The sequence below is a fragment of the Melozone crissalis genome, unplaced genomic scaffold (genome assembly GCF_028551555.1).
Source record: "Melozone crissalis strain CALT ecotype California unplaced genomic scaffold, PUWL_Pcris_2 ptg000247l_1, whole genome shotgun sequence".
In the NCBI taxonomy this organism is placed as follows: domain Eukaryota; kingdom Metazoa; phylum Chordata; class Aves; order Passeriformes; family Passerellidae; genus Melozone; species Melozone crissalis.
The window spans coordinates 991444-1009721 of NW_026536006.1; the positions used below are offsets into that span (position 1 = coordinate 991444).

General features: G+C 56.8%; 2 protein-coding genes across 6 annotated transcripts in view; one reads left to right on the forward strand and one right to left on the reverse strand.

The window, feature by feature from the left end:
• The window catches only part of ASH2L (ASH2 like, histone lysine methyltransferase complex subunit), a 168496-nt gene that overhangs the window by 14640 nt on the left and 135578 nt on the right, over positions 1-18278 (reverse strand). The gene's annotated exons all lie outside the window — the stretch shown is intronic.
• Positions 11268-18278, forward strand: part of FGFR1 (fibroblast growth factor receptor 1) — a 35176-nt gene continuing 28165 nt past the window's right edge. For 4 of the 5 annotated variants that reach the window (XM_054294398.1, XM_054294399.1, XM_054294400.1 and 1 more), the window contains exons 1-2: positions 11269-11365; positions 17040-17235. In XM_054294398.1, coding sequence (XP_054150373.1) covers positions 17145-17235 — 91 coding nt within the window. In that variant the 5' untranslated portion in view covers positions 11269-11365; positions 17040-17144. Of the gene's footprint in view, positions 11366-17039; positions 17236-18278 lie in introns of all 5 variants that reach the window. The other variant, XM_054294402.1, reaches the window with a different exon arrangement.

Below are 18278 nucleotides of genomic sequence, written 5' to 3' on the forward strand. Positions count from 1 at the left end.
GGCACTTTTGGATTGGTTTAGGGTAGAGACAGACTGTATAACATAGGTGAGAGGTATTGGAAAATTACTGTAAATAATGCACACATAGTTTTTAGTTTAAAAAGCCAACACCACCCCAAAAGCAGTGGCTGTGCCACAACCCGACCTGCTGGACAGAGAAAGAATGGAACAGATAAGAGAAAATAAACAACGTTGAAAAGAAAAAAAGATGAATCTCAACTTCTTCTTCAGTCACAGGGCTGGGAAAAAAATACTTTCACACCTCAAAAGTCATTTCAACCACAAAAACCCAAAAGGACCAGCGCAGCCCAGGAGGGTTTGGTGGTCCATGTGCCAAGAGGCAGCAGCAGGGTGGGGATGACACCTTGGGGCTCTGTCCCCATCTGCCAGCACCAGGATCCCTCCCCTCGTTCCAGGTGTCCCCCGGGCCGTGTGCCCCCCAAATGGAGCCCCCCAATGTGGGCGAGCCCCCCGAATTCCAGCGCTGCCCCAGCCCTGCCCGGCAGTTGGTGCCCTGTTGTTCTCCCCCTGTTGCTCTCCCGTGTGACCCTGGAGCACACACAGCTTTGCAGCCTGTTAATTACATTATGTCTAACGAGCAGGATCAGGCGGAAGGGATTAAACTTTGGATGTGCTGCTGCAGCGCTGGAGCAGAGGAGAGAAAAGCAGCTTTATCCATTCAGAACGGGAGTCACTTTTCACACCGCCTCCAATCCCAGAGCTAATCCCCTCGGTTTGCCCAGTGCACCGACAGCTCCACACACAGGCAGGGCAGGCAGGATGCTCCTGGCCCCAAACTCAAAATTTTCCCTGTTTTATCCAGCCTCAAAACCTGCTGGATGAGCTCTGACAGGGCAAGCAAGAGACTCTGCAAGCCCTGCCCTGTGATGGTGTGGGATGAGGCAAGAGATAAGGATTTGACTCCATGTTTCAGAAGGCTTGATTTATTATTTTATTATATATATATGACATTAAAACTATACTAAAAGAATAAAAGAGAGGATTTCATCAGAAGGCCAGCTAAGAATGGAATGGAATGGAATGGAATGGAATGGAATGGAATAGAATAGAATAGAATAGAATAGAATAGAATAGAATAGAATAGAATAGAATAGAATAGAATAGAATGATAACAAAGGCTTGTGGCTCGGACTCTCTGTCCGAGCCAGCTGACTGTGATTGGCCATTAATTAGAAACAACCCCAAGAGACCAATCACAGATGCACCTGTTGCATTCCACAGCAGCAGATAACCATTGCTTACATTTTGTTCCTGAGGCCTCCCAGCTTCTCAGGAGGAAAAGTCCTAAGGAAAGGATTTTCCATAAAAGATATCTGTGACACTTTTGCACTTGGCATGCTCTAGGGACCTTTTCCATGGTTACTCTGCTCACCACAGGACCAAACAGCAGTTCTGGGGAATTTCTGGGGGTTACCAGCAGCTCCGCATTTCCTGCGGCTGCAGCTGCTCACTGCATGGCAGGAGTATGGGGTGGGGTGCAAATTGTCCCCAAATACTTCAGGGAACACCTTCCAAAAACTGGAGTCCACACACACAGAGCACCTGTGGAGCTCCTGGTCCTTGGGACCACCCAAAATCTTGTGGCTGGGCACAGGGTGATCCCCAGGACCAAGGAGGGGCAGAGCAGGGCAGGAAGGACCCCAGTGCAGGCAATGGGGAATCCTCAGGCTGGGAACCACCCAGAGACTCTGTCAGCCAGAGTGAGCCCCTGGGGGCACCAAACTCAGGCTCCTGGGCGAGAGATTTGCATGATTAATCGGCATGAATTCGCCTTTGATTTGCATGATTATTCAGCACGAATTCACCTTTGATTTGCATTATTATTCGGCATGAACTCACCTTTGATTTGCATGATTATTCACCATGAATTCAGTTTGATTTGCATGATTATTCAGCACGAATTCACCTTTGATTTGCATGATTATTCACATGAATTCACCTTTGATTTGCATGATTATTCACATGAATTCGCCTCTGATTTGCATGATTATTCAGCATGAACTCACCTTTGATTTGCATGATTATTCAGCACGAATTCACCTTTGATTTGCATGATTATTCGGCATGAACTCACCTTTGATTTGCATGATTATTCGGCATGAACTCGCCTTTGATTTGCGTGATTATTCGGCATCAATTCACCTTTGATTTGCACAATTACTCAGCATGAATTCACCTTTGATTTGCATGATTATTCAGCACGAATTCACCTTTGATTTGCATGATTATTCGGCATGAACTCACCTTTGATTTGCATGATTATTCACATGAATTCACCTTTGATTTGCGTGATTATTCGGCATCAATTCACCTTTGATTTGCACGATTACTCAGCATGAATTCACCTTTGATTTGAATGATTATTCAGCATGAACTCACCTTTGATTTGCATGATTATTCAGCATGAATTTGCCTTTGATTTGCATGATTATTCACATGAATTTGCCTTTGATTTGCATGATTTTTCAGCACAAATTCACCTTTGGTACCGAGCCAGGGTCACCCCTGTGTGACAAGGAAGTCACTTTGCAATCTGAGATGCTGGAGCATCACCTGCCTCGCCCCCAGCAACACAAGCTGAGCCACCACTGAGCTCCTTGGGGAATCCACAGAATGGAGGTTGGAAATTTCGGTTGGAAAACACCCTTGGGATCCAGTGCCTCTGAGTCCAATGCCAAACCCAGCCCTGAGGCTGCCCAGCACACTCTCCCTGCACCTTGGCATCTCTCAGGAACAGATTGGGACAGGCAAAACCTCTGTCCCCAGCTGGGCTTGGCTCCATGGGGACACTGAGCCCCTGCCCAAGCACAGAGTGAGACAGCAGCGGCAAACCTGGGCTGCTTGCTGCAGGCCCCAAGGAGAGCATCTGCAGCTTGTTTCCAGCATGAACTCCTATAAAAAGGGCACTGTGTCCATAAATCCATCACGGGGAAGCTTCCTGGAAACCCAGCTTGGCTTCTGCTGCTCCCAGAGCCCCCAGGGCTGCAGGGCAGAGGCTGGGGAAAGGCTGGGAATGCTGAAGGGGCTTTGCACATCTCTGAGTCCTGCAGAGCTCAGAGCAGGAAGGGGGGCTCCCACCCACCCTTTGGGCACCAAACCCCTCTGAAACAGCTCCCTGAGAGCCAGGAACCTCTGCCAGGGCCATGCTCTGAGCCAGGCTGTGCTCTGTGTCCTGGGAGGTTTAATGCCTCCCCAGCTCAGCAGCCAAGACAAGGCTGAGTTAAGTCAAACGTTGGCAGGTGGAAGCACCAGAGGATGCTCCTCCCCGGCAAATTAAGCCCAAATGAATTAATCAATGAGTGAAATTTTAAAAGCTTTTCATGCACTTGTGCAGCTCTTGCTCTATTTATACGCCAATCACCTGCTCCAGAGCTGCTGGGCAGGACAGGACCCTGGGGAGAGCTGGGGACTGAGTCACCTTCACCTGGAAGTGCCCTGCACTCATCCTTTTCCTGGCACCTCTCTGTTAGAGAGCAAGGGGAAGGGCAAGAGGATCCCAGCTGCCCTGGGCACTGAGAGGAGCCATTCACAATCTGGAGGGGTGAGGGAGTTTAGGGTCTGCCTGTGGTTTCCTCTGCCTTCCTCCTCCTCCCGTTTCCAGCGTGTGGGAGGCATCTCCATCCGGCAGCATCAGCCTCGTGTGGCTTTGGCAGGGCCAGCAGGCACAGCTCTCTGCCCTGCTCTATAAATACGGCGGCTTCTCCAGGGCTGTCTAGACAGGAAACAGCCTGAGAAACTGGGAGAAAACTCCTGCAGTTAAAGGGGACTGGGGCTGTGCTGGGAGCCCAGGGAGAACTGGCTGCTCGCTTCCAAATCCAGGGGATTCTGCCTCTGGGTGAGGGAGAGGAAGATGGGGAGGCAGCACAGTTACACCGCAACCACCCCTCTATGCTGCTCTGGCCTCTCTGCATTCCATCCTCATTTCAACCATTGCAGAGCAGCTCTAGGGATCCACTGGATCCCTCATCCATCAGACCCAGCTGCTTGGCTCCTTCCTTCCAGGTGCTAAACCTGCTCCAGTTTGTTTTGCATTGCTTCCACTTCATGCTCCTGCAGGGAAAACTCCTCATCCTGGCTGTTCTGTCCCCAGCTGTGGCTTTTTTTTTCCCTGTAAACATCCAAATAGTACTTGAAAGAAGAAAAAAAAAACCATCTCCAGTTAGTGGGGGAGGAATCCTGGCCCGTGGGTAATGACACATAATGACAGCCCTTCTCCCTCTGCAAGGAGCTGCTGCTGGGCTTCCAAGCGACAGCGTGCAGAAAATGCCATTAGCAGATTACCCAGCTGAAGGATCTTTGCAGTAATAAAAGGGTGAAATGCATCTGGCCTTGGGAGAAGGAGCTGCCAGCTCCATTCTCACACAGGAATGGGAGAGATTAATCCCATATCCACACAGATCTCTGCACCATGCCCAGGACCACTCCCCACATCCCCAGTTCCCAGCAGGGACAGGGACAATGTGTGGGTGCTCTGGGTGCTGCTGGAGGGGTGAGATAAAGGGAGGAGAACCCCCAAGTGATTTCTCCTGTGCCTGCATCGCTATAAAGGCTGTAAATTAGTGACATCTCTTATCTGGAGTGTTCTCCCCCTGTGAAGATGAGATAACAGCCTGAGGAGGTGCCTGTTGCTGCTCTGATGGACTTCAGCACCTTTATCTGCCCCTGGAAATCTTTTGGGGCCAAACCAAAGATAGCAGGAGGGTTTCTCAGGGTGGAGAGGCAAGGGGACAGGATGGGCAGTGCCCTGGCTCTAGAGACAGCCCTGGGTGTGCTGGTGTCAGCACCAGAGCCTGTCCTTTCTCCATCCCCAGCCCTCTGAGCCTGCCTGGCTGTGTGGGCACTCCCATGGAGCCCGAAAAGCCTCTGAATGCATCGAGCATCAGGGATGGGAAGAGCTGGAGGTCCCCTGGGAGAGCTCATTAAACATCCCAGCCCCTGGAGCAAGCTGGGCTGGAACAGAACGACATTCATGCAGCAGCTCAGCCTCGGTGCCACGGGGGCAATGTCAAACAAACAGAATTCATTTCCCTCTGCAAATCAATGTGGGGGGCAGAAGCCGAGCTCTGCCACCACAGGAGATGCACTGCAGTAGATAATCACGCCACAGGATGATCCTGCAGCACTTCCAAAGGCTCCTGCTCACCTTGATAATCATGGCACAGGATGAGCAGGGGCCCTGCAGCACTTCCGAGGGCTCCTGTGTTGTTAATATTGGGATTTTATTCCAATACTCCTGCTCACCACGATAATCATCCCACACAGTGAGCAGGGGCCCTGCAGCACCTCCAAGGGCTCCTGTGTTGTTAATATTGGGATTTTATTCCAATACTCCTGCTCACCTCCGAGCAGATCAGAGCTTCCCTCTGGGCAGGATCTCTTGGATGGACAATCAATAACAGGCACAGAGCTGAGCCTGGCAGCACTTTTGGGCAGCAGGTTTGGGGATGGATGGCTCAGCCCTTTACCTGGCTGTGACCGTGTTCACAGGGGTCTCAGTTTGAGGGAAGACACCAGGACCTGACTCCATGTTTCAGAAGGCTTGATTTATTGTTTTATGATATATATTACATTAAAACTATACTAAAAGAATAGAAGAAAGGATTTCATCAGAAGGCTGGCTAAGAATGGAATGGAATGGAATGGAATGGAATGGAATAGAATAGAATAGAATAGAATAGAATAGAATAGAATAGAATAGAATAGAATAATAACAAAGGCTGCTGTCTCTGCTTCTCTCTCCGAGCCAGCTGACTGTGATTGGCCATTAATTAGAAACAACCCCAAGAGACCAATCACAGATGCACCTGTTGCATTCCACAGCAGCAGATAACCAATGTTTACATTTTGTTCCTGAGGCCTCCCAGCTTCTCAGGAGGAAAAAACCTAATGAAAGGATTTTTCATGAAAAGATGTCTGTGACACATGCATGCTCTGGTCTTTGTCTTTGTGCCAGCAGTGGGGTTGCAGAGCCCTGAGCATCCTTGAGCCCCATCTCCCCTCTCCCTCCCAGGGTGCCTGTCCTGAGCAGACACCAGCCTGGGGACACGCTGCAAGCACTGCTGGGGAACTGCCTGCCTCGACTGCTGTCTGCAGACAATAAAATATCCTCTGATGTCTTAATGAGCCCCTCAGCATGTGAGAATTGCAGGGAGCAGAGCTCCTGCCTGGCTGGAGGGGCTGGTCCCAGCGCTGGGGTCTCAAATGAGATACCACAGGAATGTCAAGGCAATGGCAAAACCAGCTGGGCTGGGTGCTTTGAAGGCAAGGCTGGGTGGCATTGGTGTTCTGCTCTCCCTGGCTGAGCTTGCTCCATCAGCTCCTGCCAGGTCGTCTAAAATCTGCAATCCATGACAAATTAAGTAGAATAATAGTGAATTTATCACAAGGTAGAAAAGTAGATTTTGGGGTTTTTAGAATGGGGGTTCAAGGGGGAAAGATGGAAGAATCTGGACATGTTCAGTCTTTCTACTTCTTCTTTTTGGCCTCTATCTTCTGCTGTGATGGTGGCACTTTTAGATTGGTCTGGAGTAGAAACTCACTGTCTAACATAGGTGACAGGTATTGGAAAGTAATTGTAAATCTTGGACACATAGTTTTTAGTATGAAAAGATAACACTGCCCCAGGTGCAAGCAGAGTGCCTTGAATTGTCTTGCTGAGTGGACCTCAACAGGACAGGAGAAAGAATTTTGCAGATAAGACGCAATAAACAACCTTGAGACCGAGAAATGAAGAGCTCTGACTCCTTCTTCAAGCGCCGGGCTGGGAAAAGAGACTTTGGAACTTTTCTCGGGGTCACTCTGAGCAGCAGAGATCCCGACACCCAGGATGTCTTTTCTTTCTGGCAGCCTCTGCCTGCAACTCTGGTGCCCCAAGCACTGCTGGGCCTGGGACAGGTCCTCACCTCCATGAAGAAGATGATGTTGGGGCAATTTGGGCAGCCAGGGACTCCTAAAAAATGTGTTTCCCAGAGGAGCAGCCAAGTACTGGTGGGTGGGGGGGTTATGGTGTTGAGATGACACCAAGAAAAGAAGAAAAAGGCAGTTTGGTTCCAAAAGTCTGGGCTGGACAGTGAGAGGGGCTAGAGGTTTCCTAGAGGTGGCACCAGCAAACGCCATCCCTGCATGCCAGAGCTGAGCTGCCAGCCTTGGGCAGGTGCCAGGCTGCTCTCTGTGACTCACATGTTCCAGATGATGGGAACTGCTTTGCCAAGGCCAAACCAACACACCTGGAGGCTGCAGAGCAAACCCTGCAGCCTGGGAAAAGACATCCTGGGTGTCGGGATCTCTGCTGCTCACAGTGACCCCCAGAAAAGTTCCAAAGTCTCTTTTCCCAGCCCGGCGCTTGAAGAAGGAGTCAGAGCTCTTCATTTCTCGGTCTCAAGGTTGTTTATTTCGTCTTATCTGTAAAATTCTGTCTCCTGTCCAGCCGAGGTCCATCCAGCAGGACAGTTCCAGGCACTCTGCCTGCCCCCAGGGCTGTGTTATATCTTTATACTAAAAACTACGTGTACAATATTTACAATAACTTCCCAATACCTATCACCTATGTTAGACAGTGAGCTTCTACTCTAAACCAATCCAAAAGTGCCACCATCACAGCAGGAGATGGAGGCCAAGAAGAAGAAGGAGAAAGGCTGGACACGCCCTGATCTCTCCATCTTGCCCCCCTGAATCCCCATTCTAAAAACCCCAAAATCTACTTTTCTACCCTGTGATAACTTCACTATCATTCTACTTAATTTGTTGTGGCTTGCAGATCTTCATCTAAGGTTGGTAAATTGCTCCATGGGTCATAATGAAAACCACAGGGGCATTTTGGGCTCTGTGGGTCTGAGACTTCTGGCAGGGGTCTTGCACAGCCAGAGGGATGTCCTGTGTCCCCACACCTGGGGATCAGGACAGAGGGTGACACGGGCACAGCCTGCCCTTGGTGCTGGCTCCCATCTGGGGACACACAGGCGTGTCCTGCCCCATCCCCATGCCCAGCTGGGTCCTTGTGAGCACGGAATGCACACATGTGCACACTCAGCTGTGCCCCACGGGGCTGGGGCACGTCCCACACGTGTGTGTGTGTGTGTGTGTGTGTGTGTGTGTGTGAGCTCTGCTCTGCTCTGCTCTGCTCTGCTGGCCGGGCCGGGAGCCGCCAGCTGCCTGCCAGGAGCCCCGCACCCTGATGGGCTCCAGCCCTTTCAGGGAGAGACTGGAGCTGACAAAGTCTTTGTCAGTCAGATCTGTCAGGGAAAGCTCTTTGTTCTTCAGCATTTGCTCTTGCCTCCAACCCCCCCCCCCCCCCCCCCCGCGCCCTCCTCTCCAAACCTAAACTAGATGCATCTGCTTTTGTTTTCTAAATGCAGAATTAGGGGCTGAAAGGAGCCCCTTTGTAGTGGGGAGGAGGAGAGAGCTGCACATCTTTCACGGGGAAGGCAAGGTCAGGGGGGAGCCGCTCTATTGTGCGGGGCCTCTCCTCTGCCGGCTCAGCCCTTTCTGTGCCCCCTCTCCACAGTCCGGTTCCCGCTGGAACCTCGCTGGGGACGAGGGGCAGCCGGCCCGGTGGGATGGCGAGGGCTCAGCTTTGCTTGGGGAGGATTTGGGGAGGGGGCCCAGCTTTGCCTGGGGTGGATTTGGGGAGGGGGCCCAGCTTTGCCTGGGGTGGATTTGGGGAGGGGGCTCAGCTTTGCCTGGGGTGGATTTGGGGAGGGGGCTCAGCTCTGCCTGTGATGGATTTGGGGAAGTCTCAGCTCTGCCTGTGATGGATTTGGGGAGGGGGCTCAGCTTTGCCTGTGCTGGATTTGGGGAGGGGGCTCAGCTTTGCCTGTGATGGATTTGGGGAGGGCTCAGCTCTGCCTGTGCTGGATTTGGGGAGGGGGCTCAGCTCTGCCTGTGCTGGATTTGGGGAAGTCTCAGCTTTGCCTGTGCTGGATTTGGGGAGGGGGCTCAGCTCTGCCTGTGATGAATTTGGGGAGGGGGCTCAGCTCTGCCTGTGATGGATTCTGCTGCTTCCGATGCCGCAGCTGGGAGCCGGCATGTGGAGGCAGCAGATGAGGAGGAGGAGGATGAAGGACACCCCGTGGCCTTGGGCTGGCAAGTGGAGGCGGGCAGCACTGACAGCACTGAGTGTGCAGGAAGGGGTACATGTGTGCACACGAGTGTGTGACACCCTGCAGGGACACAGCTGGGACACCCTTCAGGGTCCCTGTCCATCCAGACTTGCTTGTGCACATCATGCCACGGTCACTTCCGTGCTGAGCCCCAACATGATGCTGAGCCAGATCCTGGAGCCTCCTGGGAGCAGGGGGTGGTTTTCCCCATTTCCTGCCATTTCCAAGCACCTTTATTGATAATGGCCCAAGGACTTGTGCCCTGTTGATGAAATCATGCAGAAAACCGTGCCAAAGGACCAGCAGCCACAGAGGCTGTCCATCATGAGTGCAGCCCTGTTTCGGAGCCAGCGCAGAAAAGGCTGGGACAGAAGCCCAGTGGGGGTCATGGATAGCAAAGTCCAGCAGGTTGGGTCCCTCAGCAGCCTTGGAACCTGAATTCAGCCCAAAGCTCCTGAGCAGTGAGGAAGGCAGGGCTGGGGATGGGTGACTGCCCCCTAAATGTACCTCGGGTGAGTCGTGCATGTGTGAATTGTGCATTGAAACACTTCCCATCTCCAGCTTGCTGGGAGAACACCCCAGCAGGTGTGTTACCTTCCCCCCTTCTCCCTGCCCACAAATCTGTCAAATCTGAAAGGGAAATGTTCCGCAGGTCTTGGCATGGGGAGCTGAACGGGTGCCTGAAGCAGGAGGAGGCCGCTCCTGGGGATGGATGCCCAGCATTTGGTTCAAATCTACCACCAGTGACTGACAGGGCTAATTCAGCCTGTCCTCTTCCCTCTTATAACTTAATCACTTGCACATTGCCTCGGCAGCTCTTTCCCTGCTGTCTGGAGATGTCTTCATCCCGGGATGCCCTGACTTGGACTCGTGGCTGCTCCCACAGTGCTTCCTGCATGGAGGCTGCGTGTCCTGCACCAGCCTGAGCCAGCTCAGCTTTGGGGGAGCTCATCTGAGTGCCCTGCACCAGCCTGAGCCAGCCCAGCTTTGGGGGAGCTCATCTGAGTGCCCTGCATCACCCTGAGCCACCCTCAGCTTTGGGGGAGCTCATCTGAGTGTCCTGCATCACCCTGAGCCAGCCCAGCTTTGGGGAGCTCATCTGAGTGCCCTGCACCAACCTGAGCCACCCTCAGCTTTGGGGAGCTCATCTGAGTGCCCTGCATCACCCTGAGCCACCCTCAGCTTTGGGGGAGCTCATCTGAGTGCCCTGCATCACCCTGAACCAGTCCAGCTTTGGGGAGCTCCTCTGAGTGCCCAAACTGGGGCTTTGTGAGCTGCCCTTCCATGCTGGGGAGTGCAGAAGTCAGGCTGGGCTCGCTGGTGTGACAATATCCCACTCTGCCTTTTGGCTTGGGGGCTGAGTGTGGCCCCAGCTGGGGCTAAGCCAAAAGTGCCTGTTGAGACTTTTGGGGAGCTCTGTGCTCGAGCTGCCACGTTCGTGCTCCAAACCTCAGTGAAAGCAGCTGGGAAGGGCAGGGACTGCAGTACCAGCTCTCCACAAACCCCTCAGCAGCTGGCACTGACTGGCAGGGTTATGTTTCCCTGTGTAAAAGGGCTCCTGGGAGGATTCGGGGCTGATTTGGGACTCTAAACATCCACCCTGGGCCTTGCTCTCCAGAGGGGCTGGCTGGGGGGCTCCAGGCTGCCCAGAGCTCTGCCCACCCTGCTGCCTGCAGATCGGGTATTGCACAGGATAACGGGGGTGCAGGCAGCGCCCCCCACCCCAAACTGCACCCACGGGGCCTGACCCTCCCCTTGGGCCAGCTAGAGCCACGGGGAAAAGGTGCAGAGGAGAGGAGAGCATCACGGCCAGCATCCTGCGCTGCCTTCGGGGCGCAGAACCCCGGGGCACGTCCGGAATGGCCCCGGGGTCTGCAGCTGGGGGGGCGCTCCGGCTGTGACTACAAGCCCCATCAGGCCGCTGAGGAGGAGGAGGAAGGCGGAGGAGGAGCCGCGGCGGCCGGCGGGGCGGTGCGGGAGCGCCTTAGTTCGGCGGCGGCGGGCGCTCGGCGGGACGCGGCGGGCGGGCAGCGGCAGCGGCGGCGTCGGGGCGGCCGCGCCTTCGGGAGCGCGTCCGGCAGCGGCTCCGGGAGCGCCTCCCGCCGCCTCCGCCGGCCCGGCCGCACCGGGGCTGCCATGGGGCGGCCGCTGTGAGCGCGGCGGCGGCGGGGCTGCGCCTCTCGCCCCGGCCGGGGCTCCCTCCCCTCCATTGTTCCCGGGAGCGGCGGCTCCGCGCCGGGGCTCCGGTGAGTAACGGCCGCGGGGGGCGGCACCGGCACGGCGGGCGTCGCTTTGTGCCCGGGGGGCTCGGGCGGGGGACGGGACCGAATTCCCCCCCCAGGTGCGCCTCGTTGTCCCGGCGGGGCGGCTCGACGGGGGGGGCTCCGCATTGAGGGATCGGGGGGTTTGCGGGGCCCCGGGACCGTTCCCGGGCGGGCAGCGCTTTGGGAAGGCGGCGGGTCCGACCCCGTCCATCGGCAGAACCGGGACTGGAACCGCCCCCGCCGTCCCGGCCCCCAAACCCCTCCCGGCCGCGGGGCAGCCTGGCGGGAATCGGGGGGCGTTTTCCGAGCCGCTGCCTGGCCCCTTCTTCCCGAAAAGTACCTGAGCGGGAGCCTTGCGGCTTCTAGGGGAAAAAAAAAATGGAGAAGAAGGAGCTGGATTTGGTTGTGGTTTAGTTTTGGGATGCCGGGGCGGGCAGCGGGAATGGAGGCGCTGGGATAACGCCGTCCCGGGGCTGGTGCTTCCCTTTGTGTGTGCACGCCGGTGGGGCTCCCGGAGCCCGGCACAGCGCGGGGATGCGGCGGCTCCGGGGACCGCTCGTCCGCCCACGGGAGTGCGGGGAGGCGACACCTGCGGTGGCCCTGGGCACCGGGGGGGAGTCGGCTGCAGAGCGGTTTGGTTGTGGTTTTTGCGGGTTCTGGGGCCGGCAGACACGGCCTCGTGTGCGGACGGAGCCGAGCGTGTCCGCGCTCAGGTGATGCCGAACGCCGTTCCCTCTGTGCCCGGCTTGCTGCCCTGTGTCCCGGATCGGGCGGGCCGGGGCTGCTCCGTGCCCGGCAGTGTTTGAACCCAAGCGGTTCAGTGAGCCCAGGGCAGGTGGAGGCGGTGGTTTGGGTGCCAGGATGGATGGATGCTGGATGCCAGCACAGGCAGAGCCCCCCCGTGCCAGGATGGATGCTGGATGCCAGCACAGGCAGAGCCCCCCTCCCCGTGCCAGGATGGATGGATGCTGGATGCCAGCACAGGCAGAGCCCCCCTCCCCGTGCCAGGATGGATGGATGCTGGATGCCAGCACAGGCAGAGCCCCCCCGTCGCAGGAGCGTGGGCCCTGCAGCCCCCTGCTCTGGCTAGCAGCCATCTTCCCCACTCAGGAGCACTTCCTCCCTTAATCCCTGTGCTGGCTGGCATGCACTGCTGCCTTTTCCTTGTGTTGCTGCGAGAGGATTAAAATAAATCGCCCCTGCCCCGGCAGGGTGCAGGCACGAGTGAAGGCGGCCGGCGGGAGCCGAGTCTGGGCTGTTGCACACACGAGGTGCCTTCCCTGGCCTCACCACTGCCAGAGCTGAGCTGCAGCTCCCTCTTTATTTACCCACCCAAAAACATAACCTGAGCCGGGAGCCTTTTTGTCTCCAGCCCCAGGTGGAGCCCCCCCAAGTCCTGGCTGCTGGAAGGGGCTACTTGCAGATGCTCATCCCGTCCTGAAAATCCAACTTTCTGGCCCTTTGGGCATGACGGCAAATGTGTGTCCTTCCCCTCCTGATGGCTTTCCTTGCATCCTGAAAATCCATCTTTCTGCCTCTTTGGGCATGACGGCAAATCCGTGTCCTTCCCCTCCCCATGGCTTTCCTTGGAGGAGTGCACTGTAGTGAAGACCCCATCCTGCTCCCTCCCAGGCTGGGTAATGGGTGTGTGTCCCTGCCTGGGATGGCAGGCTGTGATCGTGTCCCAGTGTCCCTCTCCTTGTCCAGTCTCCTCCCAAAGCAGCCAGGGTGACCATCCCAGTACAGATTTTTGGGTACCAGTGGTTGTTCTGTAGATGTGAAACTCAACTCTTTGGGTGGGGAGGGACCCCTGAGCGTGAGGATGCTTCTAGAACTGCGATGGTTTTATGGAGATCTGTGGGTGAGGCTGGGCCTTTCCCTGTCCTTCCTGCCCCACGTCCCAGGCTCTCCCACCACTGCATTCCAGCCCACAGCTCGGTGCTGGAGGTGCCCCTGGTAGCCCTGAAGTCCTGGCGGCCAGCTGGGAAGGGTTAACATGCTCTTTATGCTGCACAGTTGGATATTTATTTTTCCAAGCATGTGTCTGCTTTAAGCATTACAGTTTTCCCCTACAGTTCCATGTGCAGTTGTGTTTGCTTTTTATTTCAGCAAACACTTGGTTCTTGACCTGAGCCACAGGTTGGGGGCACGGAGCAATGGGCAAGGGAAAGGTTTCACTCCTGCCACCCACAGATTGTGCCTTTGGCGTGTCCTCCTTCCCCAAGGGCAGCTGGATTTGGGCAGCTTTTGTTGTGCCTCAGAGGAAAAGGAGCCTCTTTTCATGTGCTTTGGAGCTGAGGGGCGTCCGTGCCAGGCAGGGTGGTCTGCTGGCAGTCAGCACCTCCCCTCCTGAGGGACAGGGACCGTGCCCGCTTGGGCACAGTGTGCCACCTCGGGCTCCTGATGCTGTGCAGACCCAGGAGCTGAGCTCTGACTCTTCTCCCCGTTGCATTTGGCCCGTCCCTGTGCTTTCCCTGCCTGCTGTGCTACCCACGGGTGCCAAGGCATTTGTGGTGAATGCCTCAGGCCAGCAGGGAGGCAGAGGAGAGGAAGCAGAGCCCCCAGCCCCAGCGAGCCCATGGCAAAGTCTCAGGGATCAGATCAGGGCTCCCTTGCAGATGTCACAGCATTGCAGGGCTCCAAGCCTGGCTGTTCACCCTGCTCCTGTGTTTGGCACCTCAGATGCATTCCAGAGATGGACAGGACAGCAAGGGGCTTCCCCACTCAGCTCAGAGCCACGGGGTGCAAATCTGCTGTGCAAGTGGGAAAGTCCAGTCCGTGCCTCGTCCCTGGGACAGCTCAGCCCTGTGACTCAGGGCTGTGGGAGATGCGAGGAGTGAAAGTGCAGCCCCCCGAGGACAGGGGGGGACAGGTTGCACAAGACTCCTCAGGGACACACTGGAGTGCAGAGGCAGTGTGAGAACATCTATCCTGGCACACAGGGAGCGTGGAGGGTGCGGGGACGGGCACAGGGCAGTCCATCACCACTCTGAAATAGCTCCGTGGGTGTAATGGCTGGTGGTAATTGCAGTTTTGGAGGCAGGTCTCCGAGGGGCACTTAGCCCTGGCTCCTCTCTAGCTGCTTCTGTTTTTAGTTGTTTGAATCCACCCCGGAGCAGTAAATTGCAGAGTGCTGGGGCCACAGGGAGAGGGGATGGTGCCCAGAGACCCACCCTGCCCGAGCTGCCATCCTCCAGAGCAAATGGTTTCCTGTTGGGATTTATATAAAAGCTGGATAAACACGGAAAAGAGCCATGCTGGTGTTTGCACAGGTAGGAGTGCTCTCCCCACTTCCTTGGGACACCAAGGAGTCATGAAGGGCAGGTGTCTTGGGGTTCCCCAGTGTTCCCTTTTCCCTTGGGAAGGAGGAGAAGGTCTGTGCTGCCTCTCTGAGCACTGAGATTCCCTCGGGTGCTGCTGAACCTGTCCAGAAGGAGCAATCCCAGTCCTGCTGCCCTCCAGCAAAGCCGTGGCTGCTGCTCCCTCCCTCGCTGCCCTGGGAAGCCGACCATCTCTGTGTGCTCTTGCTGGGTGCTGGCGCCCTTCCCTCTGTTCCTCCCTCCCTGCAGTGACCCTCTGAGCCACGGGACAGCTCCGTGCTGCCGAGCCGTCCCTACGCCATGGAAATATCCCGCTGTCAAGCCCCTGAATCAGCTGGAAGGCGCCCGCTCCGCTCCGAGGTGTATCTGGAGAAGGGCTCTGCTGTGCGCGAGCCAGCACTGACTCATTTGTCAGGAACTGGAGGCACTGGGCTCTCCTCCATCCCTCCATCCCTCCCCTCGGCGCGGGGCCGGCTCGGGAGGCCCACGCAGACGCTCCGCATTAGGGCATGTTCCGGGGAGCATGTGCTGCCCATAAACAAAGCCACCGAGAGACAGAAAATAATTTCCAGAAATACCAAAGGCTTTTTTGCTTTTTTTTTTTTCCCCCCCCCCACCTCCTCCCTCAAAGAATTCCGCCTCCCCTTTCCAAACCCTGATAAATCTTGAACATTCAATAACTATTTCCAAGCACTACCCAGTGCCTGGGAGCGCTGGTGTTGGAGATAAGGCCGGTGTTTGCTGGGTGCCCTTTTCCCTGCCCGGCTCCTTGTGTCAATTATTTGGGTCCCAAATACTCCTGTGCCAGCCAGAGCTGTTGGGCATGAAGGAGGCAGCTGGAACCCCACAGCTACACCCCAGCTGGGTTTCCTTTGGGTGCAGAGGCTTTTTGGAGGATCTTTGGGGGTCGTGGCTGCTCAGCCCATCCTTGAGGAAAAGCCAGGCTCAGGGAGCGCAGGGTCTCACACTGGAGCAGGAGAGGTAGAGCTCCATGGAGTGAGTGCGTGGGGAGGATGAGTAGCAGTTTATTACTCACTATGATTATTACTCACTGTTTTTAGCAGTGTGTACTTCAGCCTGACGCCTGTTCCCGCGGCAGGTCGGGGACGGCGCAGCACACGGCAGCACGGGTGAGCTTGGGATGCTCAGCAGGGGCTGAGGGGCCCGGAGGCACAGCTGTGCCCCAGGAGGTGCCATGGGGAAGGGTTTGTGGCATGGTATCCTGTCCTGTCCTTGTAATTGTCCCAGAGAGACAGAACGCCGCCGCTGGCAGCGGCGCCCTGGCCGGGGCCGTGCACATTGAGCAATGGCTGGGCAGGATCTCCTCGCAGAGCCCAGCGGGACCATCAGCCATGGCCAGCCTCGGGACCTCATCCCAGGCTGCTGCCGAGGTGCAGATGTGGCGCGGGGGTGGAGCACAGGGGCTCCTTCCCATCCCGTCCGCCAGGCTCGGAGCAGTTGGCCGGGGGCGGCCGGGTTCGGGCTCCGGCGTCCCCTGGAACGTGTCTTGGACGAGCTCCATGCTGCTGGCATGGGGAGAGGGAGGGATGGTCAGAGGGAAGGAGGGATGAGGGCCATGGAGGGCACGCCCCCACAGCGCCCTGAGCCTCCCAGCTGTGCCAGAACCCAGCTCTGGAGCTGGCCTGGAAAGGGATGGGGACCTGAGCGTGAGAGCTGGCAGGGACGAGAGCGAGTTGCAGAGTTGGCCCTGGATGCCGGGGGATTTCTCCCCACAGAGCCACTTCAAAAACAGCTGTTGGTGGAAGGAGATGGGCTGCAGCTGGCTGGCCCTGTGGCTCCAGGAAGGCCTCTCCAAGGGGGTGGCTGCTGTGTGCCCTATGGATCCTATAGGGAATGGCAGGGGCTGGAGTTTGCAGTGAGAGCTGCTCTGCTAGGGGTGGCGCAGCACAGACAGCATGAGATTTTGCTCTGGGTAAGGGATTTCCCTCAGTGAAGCCATGGCTCAGCAACACCTGACAAAGTGCAGGAGGAGGAGAGCAGGAATCTCCCTTTCTTTCAGCGTCGTTAATGTTTCTCTCACCATTCTGGGAAATCTTGCTGCGCTCGGTTCTGCTTCGCCAGCGGTTTCGCTCTTGACACATCAGCGCTTTTACACGGGGAGACATAACCCTGCCAGTCAGTGCCAGCTCCTGTCAGGCTGCTGAGGGGTCTGTGGGGACCTGCCACTGCAATCTGGGGATGTCCCTTGATCCAGGATGTCCCTTGGTGCAGAGACATCCTGCTGTCTGCGCTGGATGCGGGAGGAACATCACAAGCGCTGCATGGTGGGATGTGGGGGAGCTGGCCCTGCCTGACTCTGCTTTCCTCCTTCCCAGCTTGTAGGGGCTGCCAGCCCTGCGGAGACCCCCCTGCTCCCCCCAGGGCCCCCATGGAGGGGCGGTTGCAGAGCCCAGTCGCCGAGCAGTAGCTGCAGCAGTGGGATGTGGACCTGGCGGTGCCTGATCCTTTGGGCTGTGCTGGTCGCAGCCGCGCTCTCCGCTGCCCGGCCGGCCCCCACCCTGCCCGAGCAAGGTAAGAGCATGGCCTGGTGCCCCCATTCCTTCCTTTGTGTTCCTCGTGGGTCACACAAGCTGCTTTTCTCTGCAGCTGTCCAGCTGTGGGGCCACCAGCATGTCCCCAGTGCCACGGTGGTGTCACCTGGGAGCTGGTGCCTCTGGGGACATGGCGTGTGTTGTCCCCAGAGTGGTTTGTGTGGGCACAGCAGTGCCTGGGGACATTTTAAACCTGGAGAAAATTGTGGCAAACCCTGACCTGTTGGTTTGGAGGAGGGTGCAGAGCCCTGGGGGCTGTGTCCCCTGCTGGGTCACTCCCTGTGACAGTCTGTGACCCGGGGTGTGTGTGAGGCTGCTCCCACCCTCTTGGCCACACTGGGGTGACCCTGGGCTCACTACTGGGGGTGAAGGTTTGGGTGCAAGGTGCTGGTTCAGCTTTTTCCAGCTGGCAATGCTAGGGATGAATGCACCCCGCAGAAACCCTCGGGATGCTCCGATGTTTCTCCCAGCTGGAAATGCCCGAAGTGGGGCTCAAAGCTGGGGCTGGCTGGTTTGTGCAGTCCAAATCTCTGCTCCAGCAGAATGTGGGGCACCCCAAAGCTCAGGGATGGGCCAAGTGGGTCCCCTGTCCTTGGGCAGAACCTTGGGTTCAGCTTTTGCCAGCTGGCACTGCTAGGGATGAATGCACCCCACAGAAACCCTCCGCTGTTGCTCCCAGCTGGAAATGCCCAAGGTGGGGGCTCAAAGCTGATTTGTGCAGCCCAGATCTCTGCTCCAGCAGAGTGTGGGGCACCCCAAGGCTCAGGAATGGGCCAAGGGGTTCCCCTGTCCTTGGGCAGAACCTTGGGTTCAGCTTTTGCCAGCTGGCACTGCTAGGGATGAATGCACCCCACAGAAACCCTCTGGTGTAGCTCGCAGCTGGAAATGCCCAAAGTGGGGGCTCAAAGCTGGGGCTGGCTGATTTGTGCAGTCCAAATCTCTGTTCCAGCAGAGTGTGGGGCACCCCAAGGCTCAGGGAAGTGCCAAGGGGGTCCCCTGGCCCTGGGCAGAGGCAGCCCTGGC